The following is a 16,598-nucleotide window of genomic DNA, read 5'->3' as shown; positions in this document are numbered from 1 at the left end:
ATAATTCAAAAGTACTCTGTCATTTCTAACATGTTTACAAAAATTAGGAACTTCTATCCTTTGCCATGCTTCTGGTGTTCTCTATGGTGAAAGCAATATGAATATTCTTTTTAAAGTAAGCGCCCATGTTTGCCTACGGCATCAACGTATGCGGTCTTGCATGCATTGTAAATTTTACGCACAGCACGTGGGCGACTTACTCTCTGCTCAGCACTAAATCCAGGTGGACCACTCCCACCCCCTCCGTAAAGGAAGCAGTTATCATGACTTGCTCGTCCAAATCTATTTACAACCCCATCGGCCCCTCAGTGCTGCTCTCTTACTGGAACAGCAGAAACGGCACCACACGCTACTTACTGTGTTGTTATTTGTTTCGCTTGCCTCCTTTGGTGCAAAACGATGAAACATTGTGACCATACAGGATTGTAGGAACCATGTCAGCTTTTCCACTACAACGAACAGCGTGTCACACCACTCTGGAAGTCTTTCACGTTTATGTGGACTGGCTTATTATTACTCTGCCACTACGGCCGCTCTGCACCCACATGACGGATTGCATGTCAAGTTCATTACATGAGTAATTGACTGACATAATTGGTTAAGGACACATACAGTATACTTTTTGTCTGACCGAATGGAAGAGTCATTGCATTGGATTGGCCATCTAACATAATATTAAAAAAATATATATAAATATTTTTTTCAACAATATGTTCTATGCAGGCCCACTAGTTGAAACAAAGCATTCTGATTAATATTGTGTTTGTGAGTTTAGCTACAAAATCCACCCGTTTCTCTGGGGGCGGCCATTTTGTCACTTCTGTCAACTGATAATGACATCACACACCCTCAGGGCTCAGATAATGACCAATCATAGCTCAGCTTCAGAAAACAGGTGAGCTGTGAACTGTGATGTCATTTTCCATCGACAGAAGTTCCAAAATGGCCGCCCCCTGAGATGGCTAATAATGGGTAGATTTTGATGCTTAACTGCTATTTCATATTAATCCTCTCGCCATGTTTGAACTAGTGGGCCTGCATAGAACATATTCTTGAAAAAAACTGACTCTCTGCAGCACACAGGTCTGTTTTGCTCTGCAAAACAAATTGCTGCCATGTCCTCGACTCACTTCGCAAAGGGAATACAATAAACACCTTTCAGATAGACAGAATAACGTCGAAGCAGCTTAACCGCAGCCTGTGTGGTCTTGTGTCACCCTAAGAAACTCTGACAAAAAACATCCAGTCAGGCAGACAAGCAGTAGGAGGAAGAGCAGCCGGAGGTGGCGTGAGCAAGGCCGATGGGCTTAACGCACCAACCGACCTGGATAATGTGGGAGAAGTTAGTGAGGAAGCTGATGTGAAGCGTTGCTTCGTCACATTCCTCTATTTATAAGCATCAATTACCAGAAAATAGCAGCTTGTTGAGTATCAACAGAAATCACTCCCCCATGGTGCATCTGATAATGAGACCTCACACAGAGAGGAGACGTGATGCTCCGCTCAGCCAGTTTCAAACCCCGAACCAGAAGCCGCCCCCGCAAAAAGCCACAGTCGACAGGCAACCGAAAGGGAGGAAGGTGCGCCGCTCGCGGCTGCAGACCCTCCGGCTCCGACAGGTCTGCTGGAAGAGTGAGCAACTAGATGACGCCGGTCAGCAGGGGGTCAGGAAAGAATTAAACATTGCCAAAGAGAAATATAAAAGACCTCACAGAGAGAGAACCCCCTGCAAGAGGGCCACATTTGTCTTCCTTCCATGAACACTGTTTATTAACCCAACATACTGTACATTCTTATTTGAACATAGCCTTGCCCCGGGTGGGACCACTTAGTTACGAAAGGCGCAAGTGGACTCACGTGTCGTGTCAGAAGGTTGATGTGACTGGAGCCAGCATTGTTGCGAGCAACCTGCTTGTCTGCCAGCTTCTGGAGGGCTGAGATGAAGGCCTGCTGGTTGGACTGGGCCTGGACAGTAAGAGAGTTCAACTCCCTGAGGCCCCCCTCCGAGTTTGACTTCAGCTTACCGGAACTGTACGTTTTAGACACTGCGATACAGACAGAAGAAATGTGTGAACATGGGACAATTGAGGAAAAACAGGCACTCGGTATAGTCGAAGCATTAACAAAAGCAGGTTGTGTTTGTTTGATTGTCTGTCTGTGCACATGTTAGCAAGTTGGCCACTTCCTTTGTTCACAAAGGCTGATGTAAAAATCTGAGAATGGGCTTTTTTTTTTCTCCCCATTGTGGAGCAGGTGGGAACACTTGCATCATGACTCAAAAAGCAGAGAAAATAAACTGCTCCCCCCCAAACAAATCTTTTTAATGTATTTTGGTCCTATATTATTTAGACAAAAACTGAATTAATTAAGAAGCTTTTTAAATCTTCTGCTATAGAACGTCTTAAACAGGGGTGATAAATAATTTGTGGAGGGCAGGGTAGCTCTCATATATTTTCACACTTAGCAGTAAATTAGCACTCAGTAAAGGGCAGACCCTGGCCAGCACTGAACAGTTGATTGATTGAAAATGATGACGTTAAAGGATGCTTACACTGCAGTCCTGCAGGCAGCAGTAATGCTCAACAGTGGTTGACAACTGTCACACCCAGCACACTTTTTTATTTTATTCATAACACTCATTGTAATAACTTGAGAGGAAATTCAATTTTCCCTCTGCTGTATATTTTTGCTGCACCACACTGACTCAGACCATGTGCAGGCATTTAAAGAGGGATGAAAAGACCGGGGGGTGAGCTCCTGTTGCCTCAATCGCATCTTCGTTTGTTGGATATGGTGGTTCGATTGCCCCCAGTGAAAGCTGACTTTTATGGCGAAAAGGGGACATTAAGTCCTCAATCTACCATTTCATCAAAATTAAAAATCGTTCACGTCCCATGCGCCCCTCCTCCACAAAGTTTCACATTATACCGATTAATAACTAAGCAAACAACAAGTAGCAATCAAACAAAGAAACTCACTGTACCTCCATGGGCAAAAAGCATGTCGACAGAAATGTTTACCTTGGCCTGCAGATGTTGGTTGAGAGAGCTTCCGGCTATATATGCGTAGTGCACTGGTGATGGAAGAAGCTGCTCTGGAGCTTGACGTGAGCGATGGGGAAGATGGGATCCTCCAGAGAACCTGGGTCGGTTGCCCCGTTGACACAGGGGGAGGGGTGTAAGCAGGAGAGTCGCCGAGTGTCTCAGTCTGACAGAATTGAGATTTTGCCAATGACTGAGCATAGGATGGAGGCTGCGGGGGAAGCGGCAGAGGTGGAGGACGATGACGAGGCAGCGGCAAAGGGGTGATGGAGCAGCTCTGTTGATGAATATGGGGGAAGTCTGAAGTCACGGGAAAGCCCGAGCAGCCTTGGGAAGCCTGGACTTGTGGATGGATTTTTGCATGTCCAAATCCGGTCAGCTGGCCTTCAGATAAATAAACTGAGGGTTGACTTTCGGTGACCTTGCCGTCTGTGTCAGTGCTGACTTTTCCTGTGGAGGGCGTTGATTCTGACAAGCTGGAATCCTCTTTGGACACAGGCAGAGCTGTTCAAAAGAAGAAAGAAGCCAGAGCTCCTTTATCATCAGTAAGTCATTCCATGGCTCTTACACACATTTGTTTTCTCCAAATGAGATCTACTCCTTTGAAAGTGACCCTCACTTCACCCTGGATGACTCAATCTTTTTTTCCTTTATTTTGGGGGGTTTACAGCTTTAAACAGCAAAATTCCTGTTTACTGTGCTTGAATGATAGAATATTAAACATAAACCAGACAAAGCGTAAGAGAAGCATGAAAAAACATGGATTGGACTTACTTTTGGGCGTTTCACAGTTGCCTGGCTCTTTGGAGGCATGTATTTCATGAAAGGCCTTTTTAACACGCCTGACTTTTGTACCAAGGAAGACGGTGGCTGATTTATTTTTCTGTGTGTAGAACGTCAGTACTTCCTCCAGATCACTTTCACTGTTCAAAAACAAAACAAAAAGGGAGAGATGTGTTTTACAGATTGCAATCGCTCCACTGAACACTGGAAGACGGCTTGCCATTTGACTAACCTCGCAGTCATGATGTAGTCATGAAACACACTGGCGGCAACACACTTCTCTGGACTGTGCTGCTGTTTTTTCACTATAAGCTCAGTTTCCTAAGATGATAAGGAAGCATAACAGAAAAGAAATCGCACAATGTCTCCTGTGTTTCGGTGAAACGACACTCTGGGAATAGGCACCTTTTCGTAGCACTGGATAAACTCTCCGAGTTGGTGGGACAGGATGCGTCTGCGGTCTTGGACTGGTAGCTGGTGACTGGGCAGAACCACCGTAACGTCTTGCTGGAGGTTACTGGCAGCCCTTCTCAGGAAGCGAACTACGAGCTCCTGTGGACACACACACACACACACACATTCAACATATGCCAAGGATTTTGAATCAATGAGTATTATAAGTATGAATACAATTCTGCTTTCACTTTCAAATCACTGTCGGGGATAGCCTTAGAAATTAGGCAAACATCACAAGGATGTTCCCAAAAGGTCTGGGGTTGCTGCTGATGAAGATAATGATGATACATGCCATAATTCCAGTGCACCAACATAACTTTCCAATAAGGCAAATTTCTTGAGAGGCCCCATTTTCCTCCATGTCTTCAATTCAACCACAGATGAGTAATAATAAGGGGAAATCTGGCATATAATGTTGATACATCAATAGAAGACAATGTTCCATCCAGGGTAATGGATGACACTCCTGTTCATTGAGACTCCACTACTGAGATGTTTTGAATAGTTGTACCATTTGGTCATTGTCCTTCTCTGCCCACGCTGGAACGCCTTTGACTCTGCTCTCTGCCAAAAGTCTTTGTTGAACCCGCTGTAGGTAAGAGGAAAAGGTCATCCGTGCCTGCACTTTACTGTAGAGGAGACAAAAGATGGACACAAATGACATTTCATGATTGAAAGCCAATTGAGTTTTCATCAAAATTTTGTCCATCATGTGAAATCCGATCTAACTAAAGGATGACATGTACTATTGTGTAATAAAAAACATAGTAGGACCTCAAATGGTGCCGTACAAATATGCTCCCATAGAAATCATTACCAAATATGGAAACAGGAAGACAGCTAAGTTCGGTGAATTGTCATTTCGAAATATTTAGCATCCTTCTCCAAGCCTCTTATCCTCATTAGTGACGTGGGTGAGCTGGAGTCTATCCCAGCTGACTTGAGGCCATCCAATCACTTTTTAGTCAGGCCCAAAAACTTGAGATATTAAAAAAAAAAAAAGAAAAAAGAAAGAAATAAAAAAATGAAATTGCAAATTTTTAGTTTTACACTTTACCACACTACAACATAAGACAAATGTAAAGACATTCTTACATTTCCCCACCAAAAAAATAAATCTGCCCAGAAAAATCTGCCATTTTTTGCAACAAAAAAGTACTGTCAAACATTCAAATGTGGTGCCTGTAATTCATATCTATTGTTGAAAAAATAGGTTATTTTAGTTACTGTATATATACTGTAGGTATATATATATATATATATATATTTTTTTTTTTATTTATTTTTTTTTTTTTTTTTTAAATTAATTGGCTGATTAATCGAATACAGGATTCTTTCGTGCCAAATATCGGAATCGGCATCAGCCTCAAAAAAATCCTTATCAGTCGTGCCCTAGGACAGACAACCATGAACACTCACAACTAAGTGTGAAAAGATTTTTTGAAAAGATGAATGGAATAAAAACAATAGAAATTGTATATAAATTACATCAAACTAAACTTCTGATTGAATTGCCTTTGTCCATCCCTAAAGTTCAAAATGAGAGCAAGGAGCCACAAAAATAGCCTCATCAAAACATAAGGCTGCAGGTAAATATAGTCCCAATTTATGCTCCTCTCCTTTGCTGGGAGCAAACGAGCCCTTCATGTCAAATTGCAAGGAGGTTAGCGTGAGAAAATAAAGCGAGGGAGCATGATGAAGGAGTGTGAGCAGCCGCCTGGAACACACACTGACCTGATGTCCCAGCCCTGCTGGAGGAAGTGAAGCAGGTTGACATGGGGCCTGCCGTTGCGTGTCGCTGCCTGCGAGCTGGACAGAGCGTTGCTGTGAGAGCTCTGCGCTGGTGAAGCCACTTGTTTTCTTTGCTCTGCTACCAGAACCTTGTGTGAGACTGGCTTGAGAACATGTTTCATCTCCTCTCTTTTCTCCCCTATGCAGTCCTCTCCCTCCAGGCTACTGCTCTCCATCAGGGAGGCCTTGGATTCCTTCCCTGAGGTATGCAGCATTGCAAGGGGAAGACATATGTCAGTTGCATCACCAAACCTTTGGCGAAAATACACACACACAGCACACTCAAAATAGGCTTTTTGTTTTTGCTGCAATGACATCAACTCATTCAGAGCCATATTTGGCTAACCTTAGTGTGACACATGGGAGTTTTTTATTGGAACCAAAAGTGCACTCCAGCCTGCAGTCAGAGTGCAGTTTGCCGAGCTGAAGTAGCATACATCAGGCCTACCCCATTTCTTCTTTCCAGCAGCAGAGCGATGACTCAGGTGGTGCCGTCTCCTCTTACGAGCCTCCAGAGACGGCAGCTTCCTCTCGTACTGGACGGCGTGGTAGCCATCAAGTGTGTCCATCTGCAGCTGCGCATTCCCACACGCATTCCTTAGAGACAGAAGAAGACATGTCAACACAACCGTGGTGACAACAACAATACCAATGATTTATATGGAAATTAGCATTTCCAAAAAGACGCTGCAGAGCAAACTCTGAGAAAGATTAGTAAGTTTGAGCAGTTTTTCCAGATGTTGACATGACTGACAGTGATGGTCCAAAGGAGAAAGGATAAATGTTAAATAACAGCAACTGAGGCATTAAAGCATTGAACGACCTCTAAAGGGAGACGCTTCAATGAGATGTCCGTAAAAATCTTGAGACAATGCCACTGAGTTAACAACAACAAAGGCCATTGATTGAAACAATCGTTGTGCATTTTTGTAGTACATAATAATAGATGTTGTTTTACAGGCTCTCTCTTCCCTTTCCCCTTCCCCAACTGATGCCACAGACAGTGGGCACACTGGAAAAGTTGAGCGTATATCCTCTTCTCAGCTGTTCCTCTCACCTACCCAAGTGAAAGACAAAACAAACTCCATGCTGGAATCCAACTGCTTCCATAAACTGAAGGAGAGATCCAGCCCGCTGATCCTGACCACAATGGAAATGCTTACCTTCCATGGAAAAGTCTGTTTGCCAACATTGAGTTCAATGATGTCTTGGACTGCAGATATCCACTGAGAAATGGCAGATAATAAGCAAAATCAGAACAATCATAAAAGGCAAATGAGCTTCAATTGTGTTATTAGCGGTAAATAAAACTAGGATGGAAGTAGATGTTTTAAAAGATGCCGCAAAACACATGCATCGAAATAGGCATGTATCTAATCAAGCAGTAAATCCTCATATGGGAATACAAACTGTTAGCCTAAAAATGGATTTCCTCTTCTAATAATGGCTTTGATGGCATTTTAACATAAAGCAGTGGCTTCGGGTGGATGGGGGGGGGTCCTTTTAAATATGTTGCAAGGTCTACTTTAAGGGAGTAATTTGAGCCTACTCATCTGAGGAAACTATAATAATGAGTAACATAATGGACAGATGGGGATCTTGGAATTATAAATAATCAGACTTTTTTTCCCCCCATCTTGGCTCAGCTTACCCATAGAGCTCCCATGTGTCTTCAGTGGGGAATATTCGAATGAAACCTCCTCTCCTCTCATATTCCTCCCTTGTCCTCCACAGGACTTTGATCTACCACGGTGAAACGAACCAAAACACATGTTTTAAGACATGCAGGTCTTCCGAAAATGCTGCCTGAACATAAAGCATAACACACAGCCCACAACAGGACTGTACCTGCTCAGCAGTCAAGCTCAGAATGTTGTCTCCTTCTGGCTTGTCTTTAAACTCCACTGGTTCACTGTTAGCAGCTGCTGGGGGCCTCTGGCACTACAGAACCAAGGGATGAGGACACATCAACAATTACAGTATTAACCATGTGCTGTATTGTAAATTAACACATACTCTAAATATTCATATCAAGGCCGTATCTCCACACCTTTGTTGCCTTTTCTTAACATGTACTACCAAGCTGTGATTGACAGCTTTGGCAAGCAGGTTGGAGTGGAGATCAGGACAGCGGAACAGCGCCCCAAAGGATCGCATTCAGAGAATGTCATCTAAATAGCAACAGGATTACTTTTAATTCATCTGACGTGACTTGGGGGGGATGCAAAGGCAGCCAAGAAGTGAAAAGGCCTAAGCGCTCAATAAAAGGCTTAACTGTTGCCCCAGTCAAAGTAAAGGAAGACGACAGGTTCTCTCAAGGCGGTCAGAGTTCTTCAACAGCCTCTATGACAAGTCTGATTTACAGTCAGGCTTGTCACTGTTAGTCTATAAAGAAAAGTTCAGAGCTTTTTAGCCAAGTGGTGCATTTCTGTATTTCAAACATGGACTTATGCTGGCCACTTTGCTAATGTAATGAGAAATCTCCTAAAATGCTGCATTAGAAAGCCGTGCGGGCCATTTGCCTGTCACAGTGAATAACAGTAAAAGAAACATAATCAAATCAGGAAAAGGGCAAAAGTAATTTCTTAACGGTAATTCAAGAAACATCAGGGAATTGCACAGGGATAGAAGTAAAAAGGAATTAAAATGGATGGGGGAGGAAAAGAAAATGTAAAGTGGCCGCAGGCGCAGTAAAAGTCTGCTAGGAAAGCAACAGGTGGATAAAGTCAGCAATGGAAGGACATCAGCGACACTGACATGACGTGACCTTCACATTTCATCATGGCACCATGAAACAGTTATTGTGTGCCAAAGCACTGAGAGGAATCAAGTGCATGCAATGCTTGACATGACTGGTGGAAGTGGGAGTATGACTCAGTGCAGTCCTGCGCTGCTCGTCTGCAATGTGCCTCGGTACCTGTGTTCTTTGGGCAGGCTGCTTGAGGCTGGCGTCCAGGATAACTCGCTCAGAGCGCGGCTTCCTCATCAGGGGGTCCTGACACACCAAGCCTTTAGTGATAAAAAGGCCGATTACATAACAATGACTTTGCATCTCAACTATTAGATTTCTACTTAACTTCAAATTGGCTTTGATCTTCACTGCTAGGGCACATTCAAAACACCATTTGCTACTAATAAACCAGCAGTAAATCTTCATAGAAAAGAGAGACAGGACAAATTTGCCCAAATTATTTGAGGGTTGTTGCATCTCCTAATTTTGTTTTAAATGTGGGCTTTTCAAAATGTATTACTCCTCTGAAAGTGTAGTTAAAAAAGGAATAGCAACAAAAACAAAAATAGACACATCTCACTTGTGAGATATTGTTAGAGCAGGCCAGTGGGCTACTCATGTGGTCCTTGGGGGCTATTCAACAGACTCCTCCTGATAGAATTCTGAGCAAAGAGCAGCCTGAAGTAGATTCTACGGGACATTCACATAATGAAATTCTGAAATAACAATTTTAGAACAAACGCAATAATTCACGCTATATTCTTTATATTTACTATATCATTTTAAGAGTCTGATGGTTGACTAGTTAGCACGTCCGCCTCACAGTTCAGAGGTCGTGGGTTCGATCCCGGCTCCGGCCTCCCTGTGTGGAGTTTGCATGTTCTCTGCATGGGTTTTCTCCTGGTACTCCGGTTTCCTCCCACATTCCAAAAACATGCATGGTAAGTTGATTGGACTCTCTAAATTGCCCCTAGGTGTGATTGTGAGTGTGGATGTTTGTCTCTGTGTGCCCTGCGATTGGCTGGCAACCAATTCGGGGTGTCCCCCGCCTGCTGCCCGAAGACAGCTGGGATAGGCTCCAGCACGCCCCGCGACCCTTGTGAGGATAAGCGGTATCGAGAATGGATGGATGGAGTCTGTGGCAAAGCGCAAACACAATTTTATATTATTACCACCAAAAGCATATTGCTAGCAACGACATATGCTAGCCAAAGGCTGAGCTGTACTGTCATTGATTGATTGATTGACAACGACAGTACCACCAAAAGCATATTGTTAGCAACGACATATGCTAGCCAAAGGCTGAGCTGTACTGTTATTGATTGATTGCTTGACAATGACAGCACAGCTCAGCCTTTGGATAGCATATGTCGTTGCTAGCAATATGCTTTTGGTGGTACGCCAAACTCCTTTGCAACTGCGTTTAAAAATGTAACATACTGTAAATGGATTTTCTGAAGCTATATCTAAATGAAAAAAAATCTTTATTGTTCTTAATTTCTATAAAATGTATTGTGACTTCGCCACATCAGGAAGATGCAGATCCCAGGGTGACAACAGTTGATCGAACCACTGCTTTAGCGTGTCCACCAAAATGATGACTAGTTAAACACAGATTGGTGCCATGCTGCTGCCAGCTACACAAAGGCACAGCATGAATGCTAATAGAATGTTGTTACCAATTACGGATCTGAGAGGCAACCTGAGTAGGTATTATCAGCCAGAATTGATTGGGATTATTTGGTACATAATAGATGTGCTATGTTTTACAAGCTACTACTGATTTTCACTTGGCTGGGTGAAACGTCTCATTCCAAAGACACAAGTAATGGGATTGCATAGCTCCATTAATGACCCGATTTCATTGCTTGAAGGCACGGCATCATTGACTCATACATTTGTATAGGAATGCACAAGCACAAAAGGCATCTTTCCCTTTAATATGATTAGGAGAGAACCACAGATGTATTCAACAGATGGGTTTGATTGACACATACTAATAGGTAGGCTCTCTGTACACAGCTTTGGCTGGAATCTACAACATTCTCTAAAATGATGATAATGATTTCTCCGATTTTCTGTGTCTGTATGTGTTGTTGATGAGAGAAAAGAAACACACGCACTATCAATTATTAGGGGAGGAGATCTCTTGTTCTAACACATTTAAGCCTTGTTGATGCTGCTTCAGGCTACTATTTGTTATGTCTACATGCTTAAGATTCATTTCGTTTTATTTGTAGGCTGATCCAGCTTGTCAGGACACACGATAGGGAGACGATCTGTGCACACACACCACAACCCCACTGTAATTATAAGTAATTAACAATTTTGGTTAGCAGATGGTCAGAAATGCGTCAGTGCATGTAACGTATTGCAGTAGTATTTCATTAAAAAGAAAACTTGCATACCGTAAACAGAAAACACTCAACGACAATCAACACACCATGACTTCATCTCACAGTGGATCAACATCAACTTGATGGATTGGCATATTTTACAGCCAATTCATCCAAGTGTCTCCACTGAAACTGGCGCCTCAGTGAAGCTAATATTTGTGGTTTTGAGTGAAAAAGTCTCGACAACTATTGATTGATTTCCATGAAATCGCTGCTTGTCTTACTGAGAGTGACTTATCATCAAGTCATTATCTTTTATTTGTGATCTCTTGACGTGTTTGCTGGCAAGATTTTGGTTTAAGGCCACAAAATTGACAGCGGCGTACCCGTCAACACAGCTGTACTTTGTGTTCTGTGCTGTTTAGCAAATAAATAATTAAACTGCCGCGATAAACCAAATATGCTCTTCAACAGATGATGTTGTGTTACAAGCCGTGCAAACTGAATGCGATCAATTACCAACAATCAGCACAATCACAACTGCAATGTTTTCTAGTTATTCGATATTTATATAACATCATTTGTACAAACAACAAGTTCTCCCGCAAATGTAGTGAAATAAGATATCATTAAAGAGCAAGTCAACCCCCAAATTTTATTTTAATATGTTCTATGCGCCTCCACTAGTCTGAACACAGCATTCTGATTAATGCTGCATTTGTGGAATATGAGTTAAGCAGCTAAATCCAACCGTTTTTAGACATCTCACGGGGCAGCCATTTTGTCACTTGCTGTCGACTAAAAATGACATTACAACTGCTCGGGGCTCAGGTACCAACCAATCACAGCTCACCTGTTTTCTGAAACTGACCCATGATTGGTTGTAACCTGAGCCCTGAGCAACTGTATTGTCATTTGCAGTTGACAGCAAGGGACAAAATGGCCGCCCCCTGAGATGGACAAAAACGGGTGGATTTTATTACTTAACTTATATTCCCCTAACACAATATATCTCAGAATGCCATGTTTAGACTAGTGGGGCCACATAGAACATATTACTGTAAAGAAATCTTTGGGTTGACTTCTACTTAAAGTGTATGGGACATGATTTTTTTTATCAATTCTAATACGTTGTATAAACAATAAAATATCCATGTCGCAATGAACGGTTTCTCGAAGTGTTACACATTAACCAAGTACTTCCTTGATTTAGCATTGCGCTTTGAAAATCTTCCGGGCGGGGTGAAATCTTCAAGCCACATCTCTGACTTGCCGGCTGTCAAGTGTTCTCATAGTGGTTTTCCTTCTGATTCATTTCGTTTCACCTTTGATTTAACGATAAAAACGTGCGCCCGATTTTTCTTTTTTTCTTTTTTTCGTGTCACATACACTTTAAGCTTTATATCGTCAGCCTATTAAAATAATCGCCTAGTCATGGCATGGCATGGCATCTTCCAAACCGCTTATCCTATACAGGGTCGCAGGGAGGTGCTTGAGCCTATCCCAGCCGTCAATGGGCGAAGGCAGACTACACCCCGAACTGGTCGCAGGGCACACACAGACACCGCCACTGAGCGGGAATCGATCCCACGCTGCCCGCACACAACTCAGGCGTGTGTACCACTACACTATCAGTGACCTTTTGCCTAGTCATATTTTGACCAAATTTATTTTGGGGCCTTAAACATCTCCTAAGGATGCTGGCCACCTCTGGTTAAGTCAGCTGCATCCTTAGTTCAACAGATCATTCAATTTTATGCCTGAAATGAAATTATTAATACATATAAGATCATCAGAATGTGGTTCAGTTTTAAGTGTTTTCTGAAGAAACAGAAAAAATGACTTAGGCGATTATTTTAAGAGGGTGACGATATTACTTTTGAGCTCAAGTAAGGGTCAAGGGTTGCAGTTGTACGATATAATAATTGTCTCCTCCAGATGCAGGATGTACTGTATGTGTGCCATGAAAGTTCATCAAAAGAATAAACACAAATAATCAGTTAAAATGTGTTTCAAAACTGGTTTGGAGTGCACTAACCCACAAGTGAGAGCATGTCTGCAATCATGCTGGCCTTTATCTTCAAATCCAAGGGGGCATCACTGCACATAAATAGAAGTTACGCAATTAAATTAAGATAAAACATGAAATTAAAGGAAGAGAAAAAAAAAACGTCCATAGACATATTTGGGCGAAACGACATTTCAGTTGCATGACTCACAAATACAATAACCACATATTTTTGTTGAAAATTCCCAAAACGTCCATCTAAAACATCAAATTCAAGACGCACAATTTGGAAGGTGTCACTCACCAGGCCAAGGATGGAGAAAGGTTCACCTCCAACAACCAGGGTTTTAGGTTGGAGTCGATTAGCACATCAAATCCGTAAAGTTCTACCAAGAGAAAGTCAAAATTAATGAAAAGCTTTTCGCCACCAAGTCAGCAAAAATAAGGCCTCATTCCCGCAAATAAAATCTGAGGAGTATCAAAGCCACAAGCCTTTCCAAAGGTTTATCGGAGTCCCATTATATGGCACTTGGCAACATGGCCAATGTCTCTCTGCTATGGATTACATGCATGTTATATACTCAGTCCCTCAAAAGAAAACACTCATCCAGCGCTGCTACTGAGGGCTTGGCTCTACTACACGAACTAAGTGCATACACATTTCATCAGTCGTTAAATGCTTATGTAAGGCAGGGGATCAAAAACAAACTGTGGTCACGAAGAGTTTTGTAGATACAGTCAAAAATGTCCTCATGGCTGGGAACAGTATGTCCGTCTACATAATGTCAGAACTCGTTAACAAGAAGAGCAGCGCTCAGAGGAGCTTCACCCTCAACATTAAATTTACTATCTTGTCCATTTGGCGAGGGACAGTTTTGCCTCTTGTTTCCCACACTGATACACACTGCAGTGTCAGTGTCCCCCTCTGAGTGTATCCCTTAAACATGTGTCCACTGCTCTGGGGAGTGTCATAGTGGACTTAACTGCAAAGTGCAGGGAAACTACACTATTTTATAGGGTTAGGGCAAAGCTTGGCTGAAATAGAAGAGAAAGAAGTAAAAAACACAAGACTTTAATGGAACTTCAAAAGAACAGACTGTGTTAAGAACAGATTTGGGGAGATGGAGGTTTCAAAGCCGCCACAACCTGTGCTGTTTGTTTAAGTATCTCAGGTCAGTGCCAGTGTTAAACACACCAGAGACTATGGGCCAGTGAGTGATGACTTACACGTAAATAAAAGAAGTCTGAGCGGTTATAGTGAACGGGTTTATTTGCTTTTTTTTTTTTTTTTTTTAAATGAAGTTGAACATTTAAAAAGCCTTGCCAATATGCAGATGGAGAGCATCTGTAAGGTCACTGAATCACTTGATGACTGATAAGTGTTTGAATCAAAATACAGTGACCTTTGCAGTAGAAAATGATGCCCTTATATTATTTTTTGGAGAGAGAGAGAGACAGAGACAGAGAAGGGGGTGAGGGGGGCAATGTGTACACAAACCTTGGGTTGGCATTTAATCAAATTAGGAGTGCTCAGTGCCGCACAACTCCTTCGGGCATCATTATTTTTGCTCAGTGCAACGCTGGCAACAAAGTAAGAGTTCAGACAGCGATCTTCCCTTAAGCAATAGATTTATTGTTCATTTTCCCCACTGTCCATCAAGGAGATTTAGTCAACTGTCCATTCCTAGCTCCACTACTATGTGTCATCTAAAATCTGACATTTTTCCATCATAATTCATTGTATTAAACTGCTTTGACATTAAATACGTGGTAGAGCCATGAGGCTGAAATTGTTATAAGTGCATATTTTATATTCATGACGGAACAGAACAAAATTTGCCATCTTCCTCAAAGCCAAAATCTGCAAAACAGGTTGCCTATTTTAACATCTGTGGATGGACAAGACCCCCACTACCGAGCACTAGCAGGATTTTCTTTTCCACTTTGCAGGCTTATTCTTTTTTTTCTTTGGTTTTGTTATTTGGTCAAAACGCATAGAGATTAAAAAGAGTGGGCGTGTGTCCCAAAGGCCCCATGTATTAGTCTTGGGCAGCAGAATATTGGTTGACTGCTTTGAGTGTCTGGAGAGCCTCATTGGTGGCACCACAACAACAAGGGGAAAATGGGGAGGTGTTACACCACCTCACAGCCTCCGACAAGCTGACTCCATGTGCCACGCATTTTTCCCCCAATTAGGAGCAGACACCACGCCTGCCTGCCCCACGAGCCCGCTGAGCCACTCACAGCCAGACACGTTGATTCTGCGGCTGTTAAACAGGCCTGCGACAAGCGCAGCAGACAAGGAGAGGAGAGGCGGCGAACATCCGCAACAGGCCCGTTAAAGAGGGAGGGAAAGAGAAAACGTGACAGAGGAAAAGGGATGATGAAGAGCTTTTTTAAAATTTTTATTGGATAGGCACTGCTGGAAACTTTACCACAAGAGACAAAACACCCCCCCCCCCAAAAACAAAAAAAATAAATAAAATAAAATCCGAACCCCTGGCGGAGCGGCCACAATCAGAACCACAATAACACAGCGAATCTTCTTCACTGAAGTAGTCTTGCATCACTATGTGATAAACGACTGCTGCTTTCTCATGAAAGCACTGTCAAAGTCCAAATTAACAGCCGTCGGCCTTATTATGAGAGCTAGATCTGATCTTGATCAGCACTAGTGTCGTCACAGCCGTAAGAACAGGCAGTGAAAACGTGGGAGTGTCTGACCAATGTAAAACCGGGAGACAGGGGATCCGACCACACTCGGCACTTAATGAGGGACGCTCAGTGGAACACAGGACCAGTAAGTGGAATGTTTTGTGTGTAACCAAATAGGCCTTTGGCTTGGCTAATCAGATCTTAGTCAAAACATCTCGTAATCAGCATCCCTCAGCAAAAAAGCCCGTCCATTAATCACACGCCAGTGGTGAGGAGCGTCATGGGTGGCATTTTCCACTCAACCACTGACACACACGCCCCACACGCAAGCAATTCTTAGCGATGTCAAACGAAAAACCTGTTGTTTTTATTTCGGCCCACATGAAACACTGTAGCGCTATTAAAAGATTTCGTTACAGAATTGCCTTTTGAGCAAAAGGGGAAAAAAAATCTTTTTTCAAAATAGTAAACATTGCTTTGAAGCCATTAATAGACATTAAATTGTCAGGGAGCAATTTGTAGTAAATTAATATTATAATGTTCTTCATAGTCTTGCATGGCTCCATTCCAGACAAGCCAGGGAGTGCGTAAAAAAAAAGAACAATAAGTGCTTTTGTAAGTACCCTCACTGTCTGCTTGCACACATTTGTACGTAAGCATTTGCTGCCATACGCTCTAATGATTCACCTGCTTAAAAGCAGATTGCAGCTGTCAGTTCAAAGATGAATGCTAATGGGGGCTGCCAAGAAAGAAAGTAAAGACAGTGTGGGAGCATTTTTTTTTTTTGAGTTTCTCTT

At 42.6% G+C, this 16,598-nt stretch overlaps 1 protein-coding gene across 1 annotated transcript in view; it reads right to left on the bottom strand.

Annotated features, from left to right (window-relative positions):
- ttll5 (tubulin tyrosine ligase-like family, member 5) overlaps positions 1-16,598 on the bottom strand; it is a 53,535-nt gene that overhangs the window by 23,274 nt on the left and 13,663 nt on the right. Inside the window, exons 13-26 of the mRNA XM_086048779.1 lie at positions 13,451-13,532; positions 13,177-13,238; positions 8,989-9,080; positions 7,920-8,012; positions 7,723-7,814; positions 7,235-7,297; positions 6,520-6,668; positions 6,015-6,270; positions 4,792-4,909; positions 4,230-4,376; positions 4,057-4,145; positions 3,816-3,964; positions 3,021-3,545; positions 1,858-2,045 (exon numbers count right to left, since the gene is read on the bottom strand). Coding sequence (XP_085904905.1) covers positions 1,858-2,045; positions 3,021-3,545; positions 3,816-3,964; positions 4,057-4,145; positions 4,230-4,376; positions 4,792-4,909; positions 6,015-6,270; positions 6,520-6,668; positions 7,235-7,297; positions 7,723-7,814; positions 7,920-8,012; positions 8,989-9,080; positions 13,177-13,238; positions 13,451-13,532 — 2,105 coding nt within the window. The remainder of the gene's footprint in view (positions 1-1,857; positions 2,046-3,020; positions 3,546-3,815; positions 3,965-4,056; positions 4,146-4,229; positions 4,377-4,791; positions 4,910-6,014; positions 6,271-6,519; positions 6,669-7,234; positions 7,298-7,722; positions 7,815-7,919; positions 8,013-8,988; positions 9,081-13,176; positions 13,239-13,450; positions 13,533-16,598) is intronic.

The sequence above is a fragment of the Filicampus tigris genome, chromosome 13 (genome assembly GCF_054856515.1).
Source record: "Filicampus tigris isolate MCC_2025a chromosome 13, RoL_Ftig_1.0, whole genome shotgun sequence".
NCBI lineage: Eukaryota > Metazoa > Chordata > Actinopteri > Syngnathiformes > Syngnathidae > Filicampus > Filicampus tigris.
Note: the sequence above shows the minus strand (reverse complement) of the source record. Positions and strands in the feature narration are given on the sequence as shown.